Consider the following 23,008-nt stretch of genomic DNA (forward strand, 5'->3'; position numbering starts at 1 on the left):
TGGTTTAAGTGGCCATCTTTACACACTATGTAACATTCACCATTCTGCCATTCAATTCTTTTATCTGTTGATGTTTGTGAAGTTAAAGAGCTGAAACCTTTATTCATGCGAGTGAGATTTAGTAAGTGAGCACTTAAACCAGCCATTGACAGGTCATAAGCCCTGTAGTTGCCTAGACTTCTATGTTACCTTCTCTTAAATGTTCTTCATCTCTGTTGTAATGTGTTAATTCAAACAGCTCCTCAGGGAGTTGAATCCAGTCCTTGTCTACAAAAATTTGGACTAACTCAAAATATTGTTGACTCTTTTTGGGGTTTTAATTTAATTTAACACACAGGGCTGCATTGCTAAACGAATAATAATTTAAATTTAATGATTTTCGCGTAAATATAATGACTTTAGCCAGTTACAGCGAGATAATAGATTAATTTGCTGCCACAGCGATATGTTTCGAATGGCGCGCTTTAGAAAACCTTATTTAACTGATTAATTATTATTTTGATTCTTGAATTTTCTTAAATTACTGTTTTTATTTTCCCGGCTTATATTTTCCATCAATTAATTTTTTTTATACAAGTTTGTTCGTGACTCATTTACAATTTAAACATTTAAAAAAAAAATACCATCCGGTACCGATATTGCCAATACTTTTCTAAAAATATCGGTATATTTGTAGAAAAGCGTATCACTACATCCCTACTCTATAATAGGCTTAATCCAGTTCTAGTATTAAAATAGATTCGAACATTCTCAAAATATCGATTGGAACATTAGAACTGATGCATGTTTTTTTTCCAGGCTTTTCCCAACTGGGAGTGGCATGATGCTGGTAAAGGAGTCACCAACTGTTCCGGTCTGATCAGCGTCTACAGGCTGAGGTCTGATCGCTGTGGAAGGCTATGGGTGCTGGACTCAGGCGTTATGGATTCTCTGGATGATTTCACGTGAGTAATCGAATTCAACCCTTATTTCCAAAGTGTGGTTAAATTGCCATTTCAAATATAATAATTATGATGGTAAATTACAGAAAGCACGTAGACCAGATATTCAAAGTATAACGATCTATTCTGGGATCCGGGTGGATAAAAAATAAAATTGCACGTGTGAAGTAGAACCAAAATTGATAAGTGATTTTGGATACTTTTAGTTTAAAAATTATTTTTAATGTACAGAATGTTGCTTTAAAAAACCTAAATATATAACTTTTGTCCAATGTGCTATTTAAAAAAAAATCTTTTTTGGATTATACGGTTATGTATATGAAAAAAAAAACAATTGTGAAAATGTCATATATTTATTGACTCTGCATTTTTATCAAATATTTTGTGTTCATTGTAATAATACAGAGTAAATAAAATGCATGGTAAAATTTATAGTGTTGGAAAAATAAATACACACTTATTGAAAAACAATAAATCCTTTTATTTATTTATTCACTTAAAATAATCTACTTAACAAATATAACTTGTGTTAAACATATGAACATTTATTTTACTGTACGAATTTTTTTAAATATTTATTTTATTTATTGGGAAAATCAACAGTAATACATGTAAAAAAATGTAACAAATGAAATATACAGAGAATAAAACCAATCACAGAAATACATTGAATACACTTACAAAACATACTAGTGTGTTTGTGTGAGTGTAAGTGTGTGAGAGGGTGGGTGAGTGGGTGTTATAATGGAATGAGGGAGGACATGTGTGTAAATCTTATTGCACAAGTGTCAAAAATATAAAAAATATATGAAATATTAAGAATTAGAGATGAAATAAAATTTTATTATGGAAACTAAGTATAAGACAAAAACATGTGTTTTAAAACGCGCATTTTAAATTTAAATTTTATAACATGATGAACACATTTTTTTTTCTTGAAAAGTAAAATTAAATTTACTTATTTATTACATTTTCTTAACCAATTGTTTGTTTTATATACAAACCCAGATTTTTTTTTAAAGATGGCAAGTTTGGTTAAAATTTCATACAACCTTTTTAAAATCACTCTTTTTTCCCATTTTTTTGCACCACAACAGGCCAGGAGGCCCAATTACAGTGGTGAATTATATTACAGAACAACCAGGCTTGAGAAAAATTACATTTTAAAATGTTTGTGTTCTCACTGGGAATCGAACCCGGAACCTTCCGTGCGTGAGTCAAGTGTATTGACCACTACACCACGGAGGCCGCCATTGCTCTTGTAGATTTTAAATCCGTTTGTGTGAGTTTTTTGAACGCGCCAGCTCTTGTTAATCGATTTTGTACCCTTTTTGAACCCTATGACTGAACTCTACAAAAAACACGCAAGTTTGACATAAAACACTCGACGAGAGTTGAGCAGATAAAAATTGGAGACAAAATTGCATACAAGACGATGACATAATGATAGTCAAAAATGCTGACATAAATAATAATACTTGACAGCGACTACTCTTCTACATAAAAACTTAAGGAAAATGCAGGACAATCAAAAGTACCATACAATGGACTTAAACACTATAATAATGTTGAATTTTTATTTGAAGCGCTAACTTTGTGGTTATTAATTTCAATAAAATAACTATGAAACCACTTTGTTTTTAATTAATTATATTTCGTTTTTACTACCGACCGGTCGTATCTAGTTTTAAAGATCGTATTCGTCGTACTTCACATTTCCCATCATTGGAAAAACAACATGACAAAAAACTTGGCTTATTAGCTCTATGTGTATCGATTTAATATTTACTAATTTCTGTAAAAGTAAAACAGAATATAATTGATTAGTTGAGTATACCTTGATACCGAAGCTTGGGTAGCTTTGAAACCGGTTGGTTAAAAAAAATAATGTATGTATTTAAAAACCTAGTTGTTTTGCAGTTATTTTATTACAATAATAAGGACTGACTGGCATTGGAGACAAGTTTAAAATCAACATTTAAAAACACAAATGATGACTACCCTAACAGATGCGTCACAACATGACTTTATTTTATAATACGTTTATATGACTCTAACGAGTTTTGAAAATCACAAATAAATAAAAAACGTAGTATTAGTAGAGGTACGTGTATATAATGTAATTTTAATACATAAATAATAATTATCACATTTTTAATTGTAGTTTTTTTTTTATAATCCAAAGTAGATTACGCGCATATTTTAATAACAGAGGCCTGTGAAATATAATTGTACTGTTTTAATTGATTTAATTATCAAATAGGTATTAATGAACAATATTGTTTAGGTACAAAACAAAACGTTATCATTAGAATGTAGTGTATATGTGTTCAACAAAATATTAAATGATAATTATTACTCTTTTAACCTTCATAAAAATTGCAATTAAATTATATATGATTAATTTTGCATTTGAAAAACACCGGCGCCTTTACAATAATTATTAAACTCCTTATTGTAGGACTTTTATTTTTAGCTTTAATTTTTAAGAACATTTATTTTTTTATTTAACTTTTTGTACATAATGTTATTTGTACATTGGCAGGCTTATTGCCAAATGGCAATTTCTTCCAAACAACCAATAAAATAAAAGTTTTTTTTTCTATAATTCAAGTTACAGAACATATTCAATAGAAAAAAAAAAGATTAAAAAGTTAAAAATATATAAAAATAGAAATAAAGGTATTTGTTTATAAATGACCTTAAATCAAAACTATTGCTCAGTAGGATAAGGTAAAAAGAGGAAAGATGAAAAAGGAAAGGAGGAGAGATTAAGTAAGAGAAAGGAGATGTTTCTTCAGACGTGATTTAAACAGAGATAATGTAGTAACATCTTTGATGGTGGATGGGAGATGATTCCACAGTCGAGCCGCATGGACACTATATGAGTTAGAGAAGAAAGAGGAATTGTGGATGGGTATTAAGAGAGTGCCTTGAGAATTAGAACGAAGAGGTAAACCATGAACTGATAAGCGTTGAAATTTTTCACGCAGGTATATAGGAGCGTTAGGACTATGAAGTACATCACTTCTCTTATGAATAGGTTTAACGTTAGTGGTATTTTTATTTTATTGTTTATTTGTCATTATATCACATATTAGTAGAAGGTTATATTTATTAAATTATAATTACAATTAGGGTAAACGAAAAATCAGTAAGATTTTTTAAAATTAAAATTAATTAGCACTTGGAATGATTTGAGTAGTCATTTTTAAAAAATTACGACATAATTTTGTGTAACTGAAATGTTTTTTTTAACGCCTGCTATATTTATAATTTTTTTAACTTTCTTTGAATCAAATTAATTAAATGATATTTGCTTCTTGCCGTCTTTCTTAATACTTAGCATCGTGGTCTCCAGAAATAACAGACACTAGATGTATAACACGACTCTAATGCTCTTGATCCTAGGCCAAGTTAAGGACAGCATTTAATGAGGGTCGCGTTAGTTCCTTTCAGTAGGTCAATATTTCTAATATTATAATATTATTTTATCACATTATTTTCTTGACGAATATCGGTTATTGTAAATATGCGTAGATCAGCCCAAGACCGATATAGTAAATCTCTTTTCCTTTCAGTGCTGCAAAACAGCGATTATTTATTATATTATTAAGTTACATGTAATTTTAGTTACTCAGTCTACAGACTTTACGGTGTGACACGATTTCTTAAAACATTGTTTTTACAGACAAAGTATACAAATTACATTTATTAGTTAATATTTGCTATAAAGTACTACGGAGGAATTTTTTCAGTTATTTTCTTTTCATTTCGAAGATCTTTCACGTTAATTGTGGTTTTTGTTAATCTATTTCTGTGAAATGGACACAAACGGAAAATCAATCGAAAAATTACCTCAATTCAATTAAAATTTTATTTAAAACAAAAAATCTATTGCAAAAAATAAATTGAGGCAATCGACATTTTTTTAAATCTAGTTTAGGTAAATAATGAGTAAACTTCCTTTCAATCAGTCATGGATTAATGATTAAATAAGAATACAAGTACTTAACATAACTTTATTTGGGTTTTTTGTAACAATTAATGGCGAATCAAAACAATTCGATACCCATTAAATTGTCTATTAACTTCTTCTTCTTTTTCTGCCTTATTCTCGGGGTATTCCCCACTTGTTGATGCATTGCCCCCATTTCAGCGTCGAAAGACATACCTGGAGCCGATATGCAGAAACGTTGGTGACAATCTAAGGCACATTCATTCCGTAATAAGTTACAATGACATATCACACGAGGTAGTATCTTTTGTGGTTAGAATGGTGCAGGTAACAAGGACACCAAATGCCGTGAACTTTTCAAGTAAAACGGAAGGCCTACTGATGTCTATCAATAGTCCGGCTTCTCTAGAATGAGTTTTCTGTAATTTTCTCTTCATTAAGCAAATGCCGAGAAGTTCCTATAAAGGTCAAACTTTCCTCCCTTTCCCAACACCTCTTAGATATAGATAGCCAGGAAATACAATCCACTTGTGAAATATAAATCTTGTACATGCAAGGGAAATAATACTGCAACTCCCATTTATGACAAAAAACGCCTTATCCTCTCCACCGCTGGATAAAGGCCTCTTCCAAACGTCTCCATTCCTTCCGATCACTCGCTTTCATCATCCATGTTTTACCGGCTATCGAAGCAATATCTTCGACCCATCTTTTCAGTGGCCTTCTAACACTTCTTTTGTTTGCCCATAGTCTCCACTTTTTTTATTCTTGGTGTCCACCTGCCATCAGTTTGCCTCGCTAAATGTCCTGCCGACTGCCATTTGAATTTTGCCGCACGATCCATGAAATCCGCGAATCCGCTTCGGCGCCTTACATCTTCATTTCTTATTTTGTCTCTTAGACTATACCGAGCATCTGACATTCCTTATCTCTATTTACGCATGTTGAAATTTTTTTTTGTGATATGAATTTTCTATATTTTTTAAAAGTACGACTTCATTATTTATTTGAAATGAGTTCATTTTTACAAAATAAAAAACAATATTAAAACACAGAGATATAAAAATAAAAAAAAATAACAAGAAAAATATATATGAATATATATTGCTGTTTAAAAACAAAAGGGCCACAAATCATAAACTCCGAAATTTTGCTTTATTCCAAAAATGAGATATGAATCGGTCATATTTTTATGACAAATATCCAGCACTCAAAATTCTTTGAAGAGTGAAACTTGTAATAGGTCTTGATATTTGTTGTTATTCTGTATGTATTGTTTATTAATATGATTGTGTTGGTTTCATGAAATTAAATCAATTTAATACCTGGACTTCCGTATTCCTTTCATAAGAATATTTTCCCTCTCTGTTGCAACAAATTTAGATATTTCTATCATTCACTGTGAACAATTTGCCAAACATGATAAAATGCCTCCACTCTTTCACTTCCTTTTAAACATGTAATTTATCAAACACATTATTTTAAATTTCGGTTAACGATATGGTTTATGCTTATAATTAGGTATAAGTATTCATCAATCAAGGAAATTGCAAATATTGATTTGCAAATTAAATAATTTATCATAATAATTTATGAGTTATACTATTTTACGCGAGCGTAACGAGGTAAAGTTAAACGCAACACAAAATAATTTTGCTCTTTATTATGTATACCGAATGTTATCATCATCTCTGTAATAAATTATCACAATATCTTTCTAATAAAAGTAATATGTATGTATGTTTGCGTTGCAACTCGAATCAAAGCGTAAAATGATTATTATTCTAGTGATTTACAATGGACGCTCGCGTTTATTGTTCAAACATAAGTTTTAATTGCTTTAATGTCGTTAATAAATCTTCAAATCGCGGAAATATTATCAGTTTTAAAGTTGTTGTACATTATTGTAAAAGAGGCTAGTGAGATACGTTTATTTTGATGTTATAATCTCTGTGATATGTAGGCGAAAGCAATTACCTACACCATAAAGCTGACTTTTCCCTACACAATCCTTTTTCAAGATTTCTGCCTATACGAGTAGCTATTAAACGAATTTATGCCATGATCGTAAAAATCTACATGACAACTGAATAATTCAAATTTTAAAGTGTTTTAATTATTTGTTTTTTCCACAATGAAATTTGTTTTTAAATTACGTTAATTAATTTAATGAACGTAATGAGTAACCCCCAGTTGTAAGAGTACGTTAGTGGAAAATCTAACTGCAAACAGCGGCAATGAAATTCGATTTCTTTCTGTGAATTATTAAAGATTTTTTTTTTTATTTTTTACTGTTTTATTTTTAATTTTTTCAAATTTATCCCTAAACACAAGATTTTTTTATTTTCACAACGGTTGTTTTGTATAAAAACTAAACTTTCAAACTTTCCGTTTAAACCGCAGTAATTTTCTTTTCTTTTTCCATTCCTTACTGTTATTTTTGATCATTTTTATAGTATTTTCATTTAGTTCTATGATTAACATAGTCTACAACACAATATTTATATCTGTACTGATTCTTACGTTATGTATTACTATTGTACGTCCGAGTTTATAATATTTAAACTGTTCTTTTATATGAATTCTTATATTTACTACTTACAATACATCTAACCTAACCTGCATTTTTTACATACATACATTATTACATATTTATTGTATTTTTTAGATTTTATTTAAAATAAATATACACTTTACTCATTTTCAAATGTTTTCTGCCATTTCTTCAAACAACTTTATTCTCTTGTACATAAGGCAGTTCGGACATTGATTTTGATTTTTATTCCAATCTTATATTTCACATCCGCTTGTTGCATACTTATGAAATATGTAATCATTTTTCCGTTTGTTTTGAAAATATCTCGGTCCTTTTCGTTTAAAAACTTTGTTTCTCGTTAGCAATATTGAATTAATTTTTTTGATGAACTGTTGTAATAATTAATAATAATTAATAAGCATCAAATAATTTAACTTGCAAGCAACCTAGGACCAACAGAAAAAGAAACAGTTTTTTGTATACAGCAATAAATTTTTCCAATTCACTTTCTAATGACCTAAGAAATATACAAAACATATACGTACTTAAAAAACACCTAAATAAAACAGTTCTTACAGCCCGTGTGACGAGTGATATGTGATGTTATTTTATCGACTTTTTATTTAAACTATTGTGTTATTATATATAAGATCCCCTCATACCAGCACTTTTGCTCATTGGGAATATTTCGTACAAATAAAATATTACATTACCTCGTATTTTGTCATAAATAAATAAATCTTATAATAATTTGAATAAAGAAGTTGAATATTTTTTTTAATCTTGTATTATTTAAAGTTTCTGTTGATCTCCCTCATTTTATCAAAAATATAAAATACTGGAGCAATAATCACTGTGAGGAACTATAATACTCTTAAATATCAGCTGAGAGTTTTCAAGGTCTGTTTTTTTTTAATGTTGTATAATTTAAGCACTTTTTAACTATTAAGGTTTGTATTTGTAACAGATTTTATATTTATTCATTACTGCTACATTCTACTAACGTATACTTGTCGGCCTCGTGGTGTAATGGTCAGCGCGTTTCCTACCATGCAAGAGATCTCGGGTTTGATTCCCGACATGGTTGACATGAAATATTGATTTAAAAAGGTTTTTTTACACTACAATGTTGTATAGTCCCTGGACCAACATCTGAACCCTAATACTGATCATCTTACTTTCATGTTATATAAATTATTAAGATTCGCTGCGATTGGTGTATCAATGCAGTTCCCTATGCACAATTAGGTGTGGATAGAGAGTGATGATGATGCTTTATTGATGTTTTTTTTTTTTTTAATATAATTTTTTTTGTTGTATTTTTTTCATTACTGTTATAATATTTTAACAGTTTAATTCTTCGAACTAAATTTTTCACCCTTTCTGTCACAGACGGTATCATGTTGTTTTATGTTTTTTATTGTGTTGGTTAGATACTTATACGTTATATTTGTGCTAAAAATATACTGCCATTTGACGAAAAGCTTAATAAACTTTCGACAAACTTTCTAGGGGATTAAATACAGTGCTTGGCTGAAATGGTTTCGAGGTACTCAAAGATTATCAATTTCTAAATTATTGGTATATTTTACAGCCGAACCTGCCCCCCCAAGATCGTAATCTTCGACATGAAGACCTTCCATCCCCTGAGAGCCATCACATTCCCTGACCAGCTCGTGAGGACCAACAGCCTGTTCACTAACTTGATTATAGACGAGACTACCAGCTCCCCACATCGAGGATGCGACGATGTGTTTGTTTACATCACTGACACCGCTGCCCCGGGTAAGATGCAAAAAATCGACCGCAATCAGGACAAATGAGTCAAACTACAGTTCTAAAGTTTCATTTTATCAAAAGTATTTTAAACCAATTGCGTAAGTCTTATACACATTCTAGCATCTATTCTTGCCTTTAATATGTTTGCCAGAATGTGTATAAGACCTACACAATTGGTTTATAACGCATTTGAAATATTGAAATGAAGAAATCGTTGTTTCCAAAATTGTGATTATACCCCTTAGTCAAATTTTTTTTTTTGGTGCGTACCACCGGTATAATATTTTGCCGTCTAATAATCAGATACAAGTAAATGTTTTTTATTTCAATTTTTTTTTTAAGATCAGCAATTCATTTTTCTCTCCAAGGCTCAGTTGCACCAAAAAAGTCTAAAGTCAAATTGCTCTTGCATTTTTGTCGAAATAGACAAAATTTAAGGGTGAAAAAAGTGATAGGAAACATCCCATTTTGCCAATATTTTACAAAAACTTCAGAAATTTTCTTTTTTTTTTGCAACTCTCCGTATTAAATAAGAAACTGTAAAGGACAAAGTTTATGATGTTCAAGACTTACAAAAAATAATTAAATAGTATTTCTTATGTTTTGTAAATAAATAAGGTAATAAACTTAACTCAACCATTCATTTATCACTTCAAAACAAGACAATCAATTGCACAGTTTATTTACAATAGAGTCACGCTACTATACATTCGAAGAAACAGGACGGCTTGGCAATAGATTCGTGTTTATTGATTTTGGTTCATAGATTTAAATTGTTTTGTTGATTAGAATGTAGTTTGTTGAGTTAATTTAACTATTTGTTAAATTGTATTATAAAGTTATAATTTATTGACGTTTATAAGTGATTTAACGAATCCCATCTAAATAATATACTAAACCAAACTGAATTTATTGCAACAGAGGGAACATATTTTTGATGGGGAAATATGGAAATCTAAACAAGACTTATGATCTGTAATTTTTTTATAAAAAATAAATATTAGCGTTTTTATAATTTACACAAGTATTTCAATTTTGGTGGCCATTTTCAACGAGTTATAAATAACTCACTATTAGAGAATGGAAATCAAGTTGGGGTAGAGTGGGGTTTGAACCTCAGGCCTCTGGCCTGTGAGTCCGCAACACTAGCCACGGGACCACAACCTGATTCAAATTAATTAATTGACTGGTTTAAATGGTCATTTTATACACTGTGTGACATTCACCATTCTGCACACGTTAAAACATCCGGATTTCCTCAACTGTTGCATTTGCAGACTTTTGTGAATTAAAATAGCTGATGTAAGTGATATCCATCTGGCGTGGTGAATATTTCACAGTGTGTAAAATGATCATTTAAACTAGCCAGTGACTGTTCATAAGCCCTTTAATCGCTTAAATTTCCCTATTATTTTTTTAAAAAGGTTTTCCTTCACTGTTGTAAAAAATTTTAGATCGTAATAATTCCCTGGAGAGAAAATCTAGCCTGTCTACAAACATTTTTATATACTAAAAATATTGTTTGAATAACAACTTAATTCAGTTGAGTATTATTAAGTTTAAATCAATTTTAAATTAAATTTTTACCACCGGAAATAAAAGAGTAACGCCCTCTGTAGAATCGTTTTTGAACTATGAAATGCCGAAATAGCAAAACTGGATCTACAATTTTATTATTTGGTTCACAGATATAATTATCTATTCAGTGATTTGGTTAGAAAAATAATAGAAAAAAGTTTCGTTAATTTTAAATAGATGGCGATTTTCACTATCATGATAATATTTAAGTTTTTTTTACAAAAACCCTGAAATTACTTCTTCCACGTTCCCAAATACTATTTTAATAATTACAAGTTTTGTTTTTAAAAGTACATTATTTTTTACTATCAGTAACAAGCTACCTTAAAATTACAATATTTAAAACTAATAGGTTTGGCCACGGCCAAATTAATTATACAATAGTAAGGAAGTTTAGCCCTACGGGAAATTGGAAATAAATACGCGATATAAATGCGTTCGGAATACCCGCCCCGAACTGGCACCCTGTGCCTCGATTATGAACGCTATCTTTATTTGTATATATCGAGACGGTATACTTAACTCCTACACTATCTGTATCTTACTTCGGTATGTTCTACCTACATGTCATATCGACATCATATGATCGAAACAAGCTAATGGAATGACCGCAAACAATTAGTCCGCATTCCTTACGTCATTAACTTTTAAAATAGTTTTCATTTATTGTTTAAATAAGCTTCTGTAATAAAAAGTGCTTACTTCAAAGCTATTATAAACTCCAATAAATCCCAATTCAAGCAAAAAATGCTCGCTTGAACGTGAATTTTGTATGACTTTTGAAAATCACCTAGACGGTACGCTTAACGATCGTCTGTATGTATCTACCGATCGACTACAAAGCCGCCTCCTTTAACGTCTCAATACATACAATCGGAAAGATAGTAAAACAGATGGAAAAAATATAACTAAATTATTTTTTTAGAGTGGTAACTTTATATCGCCTAGATACTCTTATTTATTAATAGGATAGAATCAAGTGACATTATTTTCGCATCTAGGCGTTCGTTTTATTAAAGTGACAGTTTTGTCGGAATTAAATTCGACTTCAAAATTTACTTATTTCTCTCTCATATTTTGAATAGGCTTTTAAGAAAAAAAGTGCCAACCTCAAAACGATTAAATTTTTTAATAAATCATAATTAAAGGAAAAATTGCTAGGTGAAACAAAATTTTTGACACTTTGAATGCGTAGATAAACGTATCGAGGGGTTCTAGACCCGTCGGTATAAACCGATGTACTTACATCAAAACTTGATGGTAGGGGTATCAGTAGTGTACCTTTATAGTCGGTCGGGAGACTTTTATCTTCAACTATGACGTCATACTGAAGCTATGTCATTTTAGAACGTAGATATGTGTACCGTGACGTACGCTTCCCCTTGTTTCATATCGATGTACCTACCCAAAATTTGAAGGTGGGGGTCGGTAGTATATGTTTATAATCGCTAGAGGGAATTTATCTTCAACTATATCGTCAAGGTGAAGGTATGACGTCTTTATCTTCCCATCATAATTATTGATACATAAATATTATGACGGTATAAAATAAAATCGATATTTATTTACGAAAATAATTAAAATTTTTAATAAATCGTAATGAAAGGAAAAATTAGTCCATGGATCAAATTTTTTGACACTTTTAATGCGTAATACTAGACCCGTCAGTATACACCGATGTACCTATCCCAAACTTGAAGGCGGGAGGTCAGTAGTGTTTCTTCGTAATCACTCGAGAGAATTTACCTTAAACTATACCGTCGGGGTGAAGGTATGACGTCTTTAGCTTCCCATAATAATCGCGGCCTTGGTGCGTAAGACTGATCACCTTGTATTTTTATATATTTTGATACGCTGCAGTGGAGTGCTAAGGCAGCGCTCTGTTCGGATAGGGAAATGATGGATAGTATGAAAAATTATCAAATTTAATTGTAATTTTAGCCCTGATCGTCTACGACGGAGCCACCGACAGCGCCTGGAGAGTGACCCACGCCTCCATGTACCCTGACCCTGACTTCTCGTCCTACAGGATCGGACAAGATAACTTCATGCTGATGGATGGGGTGGTCGGGTTGGCCTTCTCCCCGGCGCTGAAGACGGTCTACTTCCACCCGCTCGCCACAGACAGGTACTGAACGCACGAACCTAGCCAATAATAATCAATCTAGCATTCTACACCTTCTAGTTGTTAGAAAGAGTTGGTTTACAAAAAATTGTAACGCATGTTGAAAACCTACTAATGAAAGATTACGAAAAATTATTTATGATTTTCCAATAACTCATAGGTATTTACGATATCCTAATAACTCATCAAACAAATCGGGTTGTGGTCCTGTGGCTAGTGCCTCAGACTCACGGACCAAAGTTCCGTGATTCGAATTCCACTTTACTCCAGCTTGATTCCATTTCCTAATAGTGAGTTATTTACAACTCGTTTAAAATGGCCCTCAAAATTAATCATTTGGGTAAATCACAAAAACGCTAATGTTTTTTAAAGAAAAAGAAATATTTGCGTTCTTATAATTACCCAAATATTTGATTTTGAGGGCCATTTTCAACGAGTTGTAAATAACTCACTATTAGAAAATGGGAATCAAGTTGGGGTAGAGTGAGATTCGAACCACAGACCTTTGGTCTGTGAGTCCGGGACACTAGCCACAGGACCACAACCCGATTTTATTAAATAAAAAAACAAAAAAAAACTGTTTGCGGTATTCTCATGGCTCATTTACCATTTTCTAACAAATAAAAAACAATTAAAGATACTACAATAGCGCTTTAAAAACTTTTAACGATATTCTTGTATCTCGTACCTACATACCATTTATGGTATTTTAACAACTCGTAAAATCCTTATAAATATTATTAGCGATGCGAAAATGATTAAGCAGGTTTTTTTGCGCCTTTATTGTATTTAAATCACTTGGAAACTTTTTCATTTTTGCAGCCAGTTCTTCTCCAATCGATATGAAGAAACTATTAAACGATGCTGCTATTTGTTCGATTCTTTTATAGCTTTATGATTGATTATAAGGCATACACATTTATCAATAGTTTTTTAACGACTGTTTGTCAATACAGAGTTTAAAATTTGCCAAGTTTTCCTGTGATCATTTGCACATTCACTAAGCGATTTACTAAAATATTTTAATTTGATTATTCTCCTGTAGTTTGTTACAATATTTCGAGCTTTGTTTTTGAGAGACGCGTTTCCAGGATCCAATTTCCATTGTTTATGTAGTTGATTCCTTGTTTTTTATAAGTAAATCTAGTTTCATATTAAACCTTGTCTTCTATTACCAATATTCCTTTGTCTACGTTTGCTTTTCTCGATGGCTGCTCTGACGTGTTCATCAAACGCATTATAGTTTTCATTTAAACTCTCATTAACATTAATTATAAATTTGTGAGTATGAAAATACTCTTTGAGGAATCGATAATTTATTTTAAAGTGACTTGAAAATATTTCTTGAATTCTATTGTTTGAATAGTTTTTCAAGTTATTTTGATAATTAAATATAAGAACATTATGGTCACTTTTTGGATCATCAACATTTGATACGGTGCGTTTTTTATTCAATCATATGTGATATATTAGAGAGCTCGTGGTATCTGTAACTCTTGTTCGTAAAATTTTATTGCAAATCCTGAAGTAATATGAAAAAATCAAGCTTTTGTATTTATGCATATTGCTCGTAGGTTGTAGGATATCTATATTAAAGTTTCCAAAAATCAGACATTCTTCTGTTTTTTGGTCAATATTCTCTCAAATAAAATATAAAAATCGTGTATACTTGCATTAGGCCTACAGTAAATTGCGTGAATGGTTAATGGATTAAAGCAATTCGTCGTTGATTCAAAACGTTGATGCTTTATGTAGTAGTGTCTTCGCAATTTAAATTAATGAGTGAATGACTAAGTGTTTTATGTAAATATATAGCCACACCTCCTCTACGATCTCCCACTCGTGAAGCAAAAGAACTTGAATAGTCATCAATATTATAAAAAGCTTCCTCACCACATTTCAACCATGTTTCCGTTATGATCAGCCCGTGAATAACATGTTTCACATTCTATAGTGTTTCTTCGATCTCATCAATTTTATTCCGTATACTTCTTGCATTCATGTACATGATTCTTAAGCCAGTATTTACTTATACATATTCTTGCATTGTCAAACACTTACTTTCTTTGATATCGCCTATTGCACTTTAAAAATTTCCACCATATGTTAACTTGTCGCCATAGTCCACTCTTTCCCTAGCTCGTATATCCATAGCTTTCCATAGCGGACAATCAGAACTAGTAGCTCAATGACGTTTAGACTCGCTCACCGCGCAATTGCAGCATTTGGCTCCATCATTTTTGTTAGGGCATAATATATATTTGTGATCCCCTGTGCAGTGAAAACATTTCTCCTTCTCATTACACACTCGTTGGGTGTGCCCATAGCCCAGACATCGGTAGCATTGGACTAATGGAGATCTATCCTCAACTGCCAGTCGTTGACATCCCACATTTACTCTGTTTGCATTAGGAAGGGTTGTCCAGTTATAAGGGAAAACTTCGAGGATGACAATTTCATGCAAATTTTTTGATCAAAATCTAATTTCAAATGCTTATTTTCCAGTCTTAGTGATTCGATCAAATCATCGTCGTTTGTACCATTTAAAATACCCTTAATAGTTATCAAAGGACTGTATTGTTTACTTTACGATGTGCTTATTGTATCTTCAAGACCTTTCACTAGCTCAGAAGAGAAATTATTTTTATCCTCAAGGGAAGGCATGGGTATCACTATTTTATTGTTGGCAGTTTTTCTGATTCCTGTTATACCAATTCCAAGAAAACTAACATTAATGTTATTTTTAATTAGCTTATCCAAATCTTTATTTTTACACTGGGGATCAGTTGAGCTAATGACAATCGCATGATGTTGTTTTCTTTGCCGTTCCTTAGTGACCGCTTGAGCATACGATAAACCTTTGTTATCAATTTTTGTATTTAAGTCCTCAATATTTTTTGCCAGCATCGCAGTCGATTGATGGACCTCTTCTAACCCATTCACTTTATTCTCAGAAATTGATGTAGAACTGGATTCTCGAACCATAACGAGCAGGTGATCCATAATACCATTAAGAGCTTCAGTAAGAGTAGGTTTCTGATCCTTGCTCAATATATTTGAGGTTAAAGTATCTTTAAACCTCTTTTGCCGGCTCTTAACACTTTTCAATCTGTCTTCAGGTGTTATGTAGTGGACATTTTGGATTCGTTTAAAACTACATTTTCTGCTCATGTTTTTAACACAAATGGCACTAGTAATAATTTTTATACGTTATGAAATTGATAACAGTAAGTTTATATGTATATATGTATATACCTAGAAGCAATGTTATTAATATGACGTTTTAAAAATATATATATGCACAACTCTTTAATAATTCACGTCTCCAAACTAAATAATTATAATATAAGGTGCTGTAGTTTTAGGTATGAATTATTTCACAGATTTATTTTACACTTTTTAAAAGTTAAATATGTTCAAATCATAAATAGCGTCTCCAATTCTAATTAAGTAGACTTCACTAGTTTTTTAATGTTTTTATATGAGATCACTTAAACAAGAAATATTGCTTATAATTACGATAAAAATAGTACTTTATTGAAGGTTTTATCCTTACATATATATATTTTTTTATTTACTTAAATTTTACGATTACCTTTCATCAGAGTTATTTTTATAATGTTTGAAAGTATCACACCTCACGTTATAATTAGTATTATAAGTACCTATGTATTTATCTTTATACAAATTAAAATCATTACTTTTGAATCACTTATTTTCTAAATTATAAAAATGTACTAAGTGTTATACTTGTTTTACTGTTTTTGTTATGATACATTGCCTCTGTTACTTCAATACTTTTTATATTTAAACCTTCAATACTTTTGCTGCATACCTACATATGTTATCATTTCTTATTTCATTATTCTTTATTATTTCCTTATTTTCTGCTGATTTTACTTCTTCTTCTTTTCCACATCCGCTTCTAAGTGGAGCATGTGGACATCACTAGTTGTGTCCAGAAGACCCTATCGCCAGCCAGCATTTTTGCTTCTTCCCACGTCAATCTAGCGCCCCTTAATTCCGCCGAATAAAGTCTAAAAATCGTCATTGACGGCCTTCCAGGACGGTGTGAGCCCGCGGGTTTAAAGAAGAGGCAACTTTGGTTTTGGTTCTTCTGAGGCATGCACAGCACGTGTCTAAGCCAGGTCCACCGCCGCATCCTCAAGATGCTCGTTATAGGAGGCTTCTGCGTCCGTTCTTGGACTTCAATGTTCGTTATAAAATCGAACCACCTTATACCTAATATTCTTCTCAAGCACTTACTCTCAAAACTGAGAAGTTTGGTGTTTTGAGCTTTGGTAAGGTGCCAAGATTTGCACCCATATAGGAGTACTGGCGTTATACAAAAGTTGAATAATCGGCATTTCGTTTTGACCGAGTATAGACTTGAGTTCCAGACAACACGCATCATGTTAAAAATTGCTCTAGCAATTCCTAGACGGATTGCGAGCTCTTTGTGCATGCTTCCATCCTCAGTTATGTGAACTGCCAAGTATTTAAAGCTGTCAACTTTCTTAATCCTCTGCCTATTATTATAGAGAGGTTGATCAGGGTCAGGACAGGATTTGTTGCACATAATCTGAGTCTTTTTTGTATTAATATTAAGACCCAGACGAGTTGAGTTTTCCTGCAGTGTGTCAACAATTTCCTGAAAATCAACAATAGACTTTTCAGAAAGAACTGCATCATCTGCATACTTCAAGTCGCACAACTTTAGGGGTGAGTTTACTTCTTTATCTCGATCAGGTGGTATTGATTTGCATAAGATAAAATCCATCAGTATGATGAATACGAACGGTGCAAGAACGCAGCCTAGCCTCACTCCAGTGGAGACCCCGAACCAATCAGTCAAAGAGCAATAGATTTTACTTCATGTATCTATATTTTCTATACTGTGTTCAGGTGTTTTGTTTCATTATAATTGTTTTTCAATATTATTTTATACTTTGTCAAATGCGTAAGCCGTCGAAATAAATAAATAAATAAATAATACACCAGTATATTAGGATTACTTTTAAAGTTTTATATTGATTATCACAGATAGCGCTGCAATGCATTTTTTTGAAACTGGAATATATCAGAATGAACAAGCAGTAAAATGTTATATTTATCCCTTTTTTAAATCAAATTGAGAGTTTGAACACTTGATTTTTTAACGCCAATAATTGGCGGGTCACCTGATTCACTATGTAAACACAGTCCCCGACACTATTTCGCACTTTTATCTGTTTTTAAGGTATACATATATGGCACTGTATTTTTGCGTCACTTCGGGTTTGAATTTTTATTTTATTTTTAAATTAATATTAAAAATGTTAACCTTTTGTTTTACTAACTGAGATAGATATGTTCTAATCGTCGGGAATTTTCACTGCCTTTATATGGTTGCATCGTCTGCGTAGCATGTGATGTTAACGACCTTATCTCCCTTAGTTCTAGATTTACCGTTTACTCCATTCTTGAAAGCGTTTTTATCTATTTTTTATTTTTTTAATATTTGGTTTTTATTTTAAATATTAATATAATGTTAATAGTTCTGAATAGGAAATATCACGTTTTTTTACATTTATGAATTAATAGGGTATATAAAATACTTTCGCGTAAAAAAAAAATTTTTTGCACGTATTAGTAGCATTTTTTTTAATTCATCATTTTAAATTCCCGCGAAAGCACTTCATTGCATAGGCCGCGCCCCTCTTACGTCACGATTCGCGTTGAAGTTTCGTCCACAGACTACAGATTAGAGATGTAAATAATCGACTAAATTTACTAATCGAATGATTAGTAATCGAATGAAGGAAATAATCGAATTAATCATTCGAATGAATCATTTATTTCTGGTATACCATAGACAATAGACACAGAAATTTATTTAAAGACAAACTCCGTTTTTCGGGAGAAATATCCATGCTTTGGGAATGCTTGGTACTTTTTTTTGCTTTATAAGAAAAAGAGCCTTCTACCAAAATGTGATAACATCGGCCAAAAACAAGTGACATAGATTTACAAATTGAAATAAAAAACAACACAAAAAGAAAGGAATAACAATATGAACATAAGAAAAAACGATACCTACATTGTATGAAAACTTCAAATTGGTTACATTCTAGAATATTTTCAAATGTTTTGAATTTTTATTTTACTTAAACCAATAATATTATATGAAAAACAGAAGTCACGTTCTAATACGGATTTTATTTCTAGAAAGTCGGGACGTGAATACGAAAAAAGTAGTGTGGTTTATTGTAAGTAACCCTAATAAAAAAGTCATACAAAAAAATTTCTATTTTTAAAAACAAATTATTACTGATTTTCAAACAAACAAATGGGAAAATGGAGACATGGTTTGAAAGTTAAAAAATACCACCCGTAGAGCAACAAATTATAAACCTACATAAGAGGTGATTTTCACAAAAATGGCGCTATAGAGGCTCGCCCATTGGTCTATTTGTAGTCGAATGAATTTAATGCATGCCTATTGGTCTATTTGTAGTCGAGTGAATTCATTAGTTTGGAAATTACTAATTCATTCGATAGTTGGCGTAAAGCTCGCCCATCGGTTCTATTTGTAGTCGAGTGAATTCATTAGTTTGGAAATTACTAATTCATTCGATAGTCGGCGTAAAGCTCGCACATTGGTCTATTTGTAGTCGAGTGAATTCATTCGACTACATTACTGCATTCGGGCTTTCAGTCGACTGAATTTAGTCATCGAATGTAGTCGACTACTTTCATTCGACTACTTTCACGGTACCACAGATATCGTTTCGTCATTTTGTATTCCGGGACTGTTGTGTATTATTTTATCCGAGTTTATTTACATATACTAGTGATTTTACAACTATTTTTGTGCATTATGTCTAGAATAAAGGGTTATAAATACTGTATAGTACCCAGATGCAGGAATACTACGAAGACAACGCCAGAAAAACTGTTTTTAAATGTGCCCAAAGACGCATCAATCCGACAAAAATGGTGCCACGCTATGAAGAGAGATATAAAGAAAAAAGGATCGTTTTCTTCGAAATCCGCTATCTATTGTTGTGAAGATCATTTTAATGTAAGTATTATTTAAAGTATTCTTATGTTTTTATACGTATTTAGTTTGTCATTGATCACGGAAATTCTGACATTTAACCTAAAATTTATTTTGTTGATACGCTATCGATATATTATACTTTTCCACGTTCATAGCGAGTATTTTTGTTTATCCAATGAGTCTCAGATCATTTCGGTATTGTAATGATATTTCAAGTATATAAATAATATATTTATATTTAGATATGGTTTTCTATTTGTTACAGTTGGAAGAGGATTTGGAAAATTACATGAGGTATAAAATGATGGGAGGCAATGTTTTACTTAAAAAAAACGTTATTCCACGTAACTTCGGTTGCCAGAATGGCTTTAAAATGCCCAGAAAAACTGGTCAGAGAAGACTTCGTTTAAAAATAATCGAGGAAATTCTTCAATCCTCGACTTTGATTCAACCCTCTATTTCAATTTCGCCTTCAACTTCAAATGGTGAGAGTAGAATTCGTATAAAAACAATCGAGGAAATTCTTCGATCCTCGACTTTGATTCAACCCTCTATTTCGATTACGCCTTCAACTTCAAATAAGCCCTCCACTTCGACTGCACCTTTTACTTCAGATCGACCTTCAACTTCGACTCATTATTGGACTCAACCCTCGACTTGGATTCCGGACGCTCCAATTCATTCAACTTGCACGTATCCAATTGCATTATCACCATGATTTTGCCTGGACGACCTGTGAAAAAAGAAATATAATTGTCAGTATCTATCTAGTGATTCAAATAAAATATTATAAACATTCATGTCTTGAATAAAGCATTTATCTGATGCCAAGTACATTATTGCTAAGAATAAGTATTGATTTAAAAAGCAAATCATACATTTTAGAAAGAACACGGATTATAAATGTACCCCTACAATAGTATGAACTTCGTTCTTAACCATTGCGAACAAAAATTAGGTTATTATACTGACTTGCCAAGTAATATTTCAATAAATATTTTACATAATGAATGATGCACATCGATATTAATTTATCATCATTGTTAACTATTTATATGCCTTAGTTTTTTTAAGTTTAGGATGTTTAATATATCAACAATTTATAATGCTAACTGGTTTTCTAATCAAAAACACAAAACTAGGTTAGAAGGACATGTATTCGGGAAATGTTTAAGATAATATTTAAATGATTCATGACAAACATAGGCACATATAATTGATAAATACATTAAATCTATAAATATTTATAATAATTACTTACTTTCAGCCTTGATTCCTCGAATTTCTGCACTAACATACTGCATATTAGTTAATTAGTAGCAAAAAATGACGCCAACACAATCGCATCTACTTTCGGCAAATTATCTAATTGGGCTTTCGAAAATCTGTCTTCCATTATTTTTAATGATTTCTTGATCACTTATTTATAATTATTTACAGTAATAACTTGACATATAATTCACAACGTCAAAATCCTCTATAAAAAGCACGCGACAATAACGGCCCGTACAAATAGTTAGCAAAAATGCCAAACATTATAGATGAACATGATTGTGATGTCACGACCATCACGATCAATCATATCGCGTTTTTGTGAAGGCGTATATTTATTTTAAAAATTAAGAATGAAAACATTTTTCCACAATATCCATATTGATTTAGAAAATACAATTTTTTTTTCTAAATCCATTTTATGTTTTTTATCGGTCTTCGTAGTATGTGATATTTCCCTATTGAGTCGTTGTAACTCCTGGAAATGTAATTCAAATGTATTATGCTTCGTAAAATACTTTGCATTGTATGATTTATGATTATTTTTTCTCAAACCCAGAATTACATAATAAAATATTTATTGACAGCTTACTTATGTATGTAAACTGCTTTTAACTACAAAAAAAACGCCAGTTGGACTTACAATGATTGACGAAAACTTAAACATACAATACGCTAACACAACAGTAAGCAAAAATGCTGACATACACATATATAATATCGGACAAAAACAACACTTTCACATTAAAACGGCAATGACAAATCAATGCAGGACATTAAAAAATACTACACTATAAATAGACTCAGACTTACAAAGACCTACCTGACTACTTGGAAAATTACAAGGGAGATACTTTAAAATAAACATTAAAAAGCACACAATTAGCATAATACTAACTATAACTTCACCCCACGTTTTTTTGTTGTATTTATTTAACTTTGTGTGCATTTATATTTGTACATTGACGGGCTAATTTCCAAATGTCATTTTTTTACAACCAACCAATGTTTTTTAGAAGGTACAAATAAATATATCTTGTGTTATGTGTATATGATTTTGATAATTTTAAAGGACGCTTTTAGCAATAGTTAGTTCTGTGTATTTTTTTATACTGATCTCTGATAACAGTTTTTAAAAAATCAATAATTCAATTTCATTGAATATTTTCGGAACAACTACAAAAATATAAAAAAATGGTCAAAGATTAAACCGTTGTGGATTTTCCATAGCCTAGGTGTTATAAATTATAATGAGATGATAAAAAGATTTATTTTTGACTAAAGTTTTATAAAAAACTTGTTCTTAAAGTCGCTATTTATTACCGATGCAATAAAAGGTCACGGTCAATTAATTTAAATTAAAAACGTTACGTGAAGCATGTTTTTTTTAAATCTTGATAGATTCGGAACATTTTATAACACAAAAAAAAGACAATATAACAGCTTATTTGGTTTTTTGACACACAAATCATTAAGATTATAATCTATAAAAATTATAATTATAACTAATCTTACCTACCAGTCTTAAAAAAACGTATATGATTCTCGGAAAAACCATAATGAAGTTGTCATCTAATGAGACCAATGGGATGCTCCATTTGATTCTATATTCGTGTCATTTGCTCGGCAAGTTGTACTGTATTTAACAAAAGTCAATTGACTAAATTTGTTTTTTTTGCAGGACATTCAGTATCTCATCCGAAGTCCTTCGCCAGGGGCCCCCCGCCGAAGGCCAGGAGCTCCCGGTGGCCCTGGTAGGGCGTAAGTCCTCCCAGGA

At 31.4% G+C, this 23,008-nt stretch overlaps 1 protein-coding gene and 1 long non-coding RNA gene across 2 annotated transcripts; both read left to right on the forward strand.

Moving 5' to 3' along the window:
• Positions 1 to 798: 798 nt before the first annotated feature.
• Positions 799 to 23,000, forward strand: LOC148277202 (royal jelly protein-like protein; the record flags this gene model as incomplete). The annotated part of the gene is made up of 4 exons (XM_088233208.1): positions 799 to 944; positions 9,030 to 9,220; positions 12,734 to 12,920; positions 22,913 to 23,000. Coding segments are annotated over 4 exons (612 nt in total), but the record flags the coding sequence as incomplete, so codon positions are not given.
• On the forward strand, positions 19,668 to 22,279 carry LOC148277203 (uncharacterized). Its single transcript, XR_015823557.1, has 2 exons — positions 19,668 to 19,980; positions 20,225 to 22,279. It is a non-coding gene; the product is annotated as an uncharacterized LOC148277203 (long non-coding RNA).
• Positions 23,001 to 23,008: the final 8 nt, after the last annotated feature.

This window comes from Micrasema longulum, unplaced genomic scaffold (genome assembly GCF_059751315.1).
Source record: "Micrasema longulum isolate JH-2025_06_02 unplaced genomic scaffold, ASM5975131v1 h1tg001070l, whole genome shotgun sequence".
Classification (NCBI taxonomy): Eukaryota; Metazoa; Arthropoda; class Insecta; order Trichoptera; family Brachycentridae; genus Micrasema; species Micrasema longulum.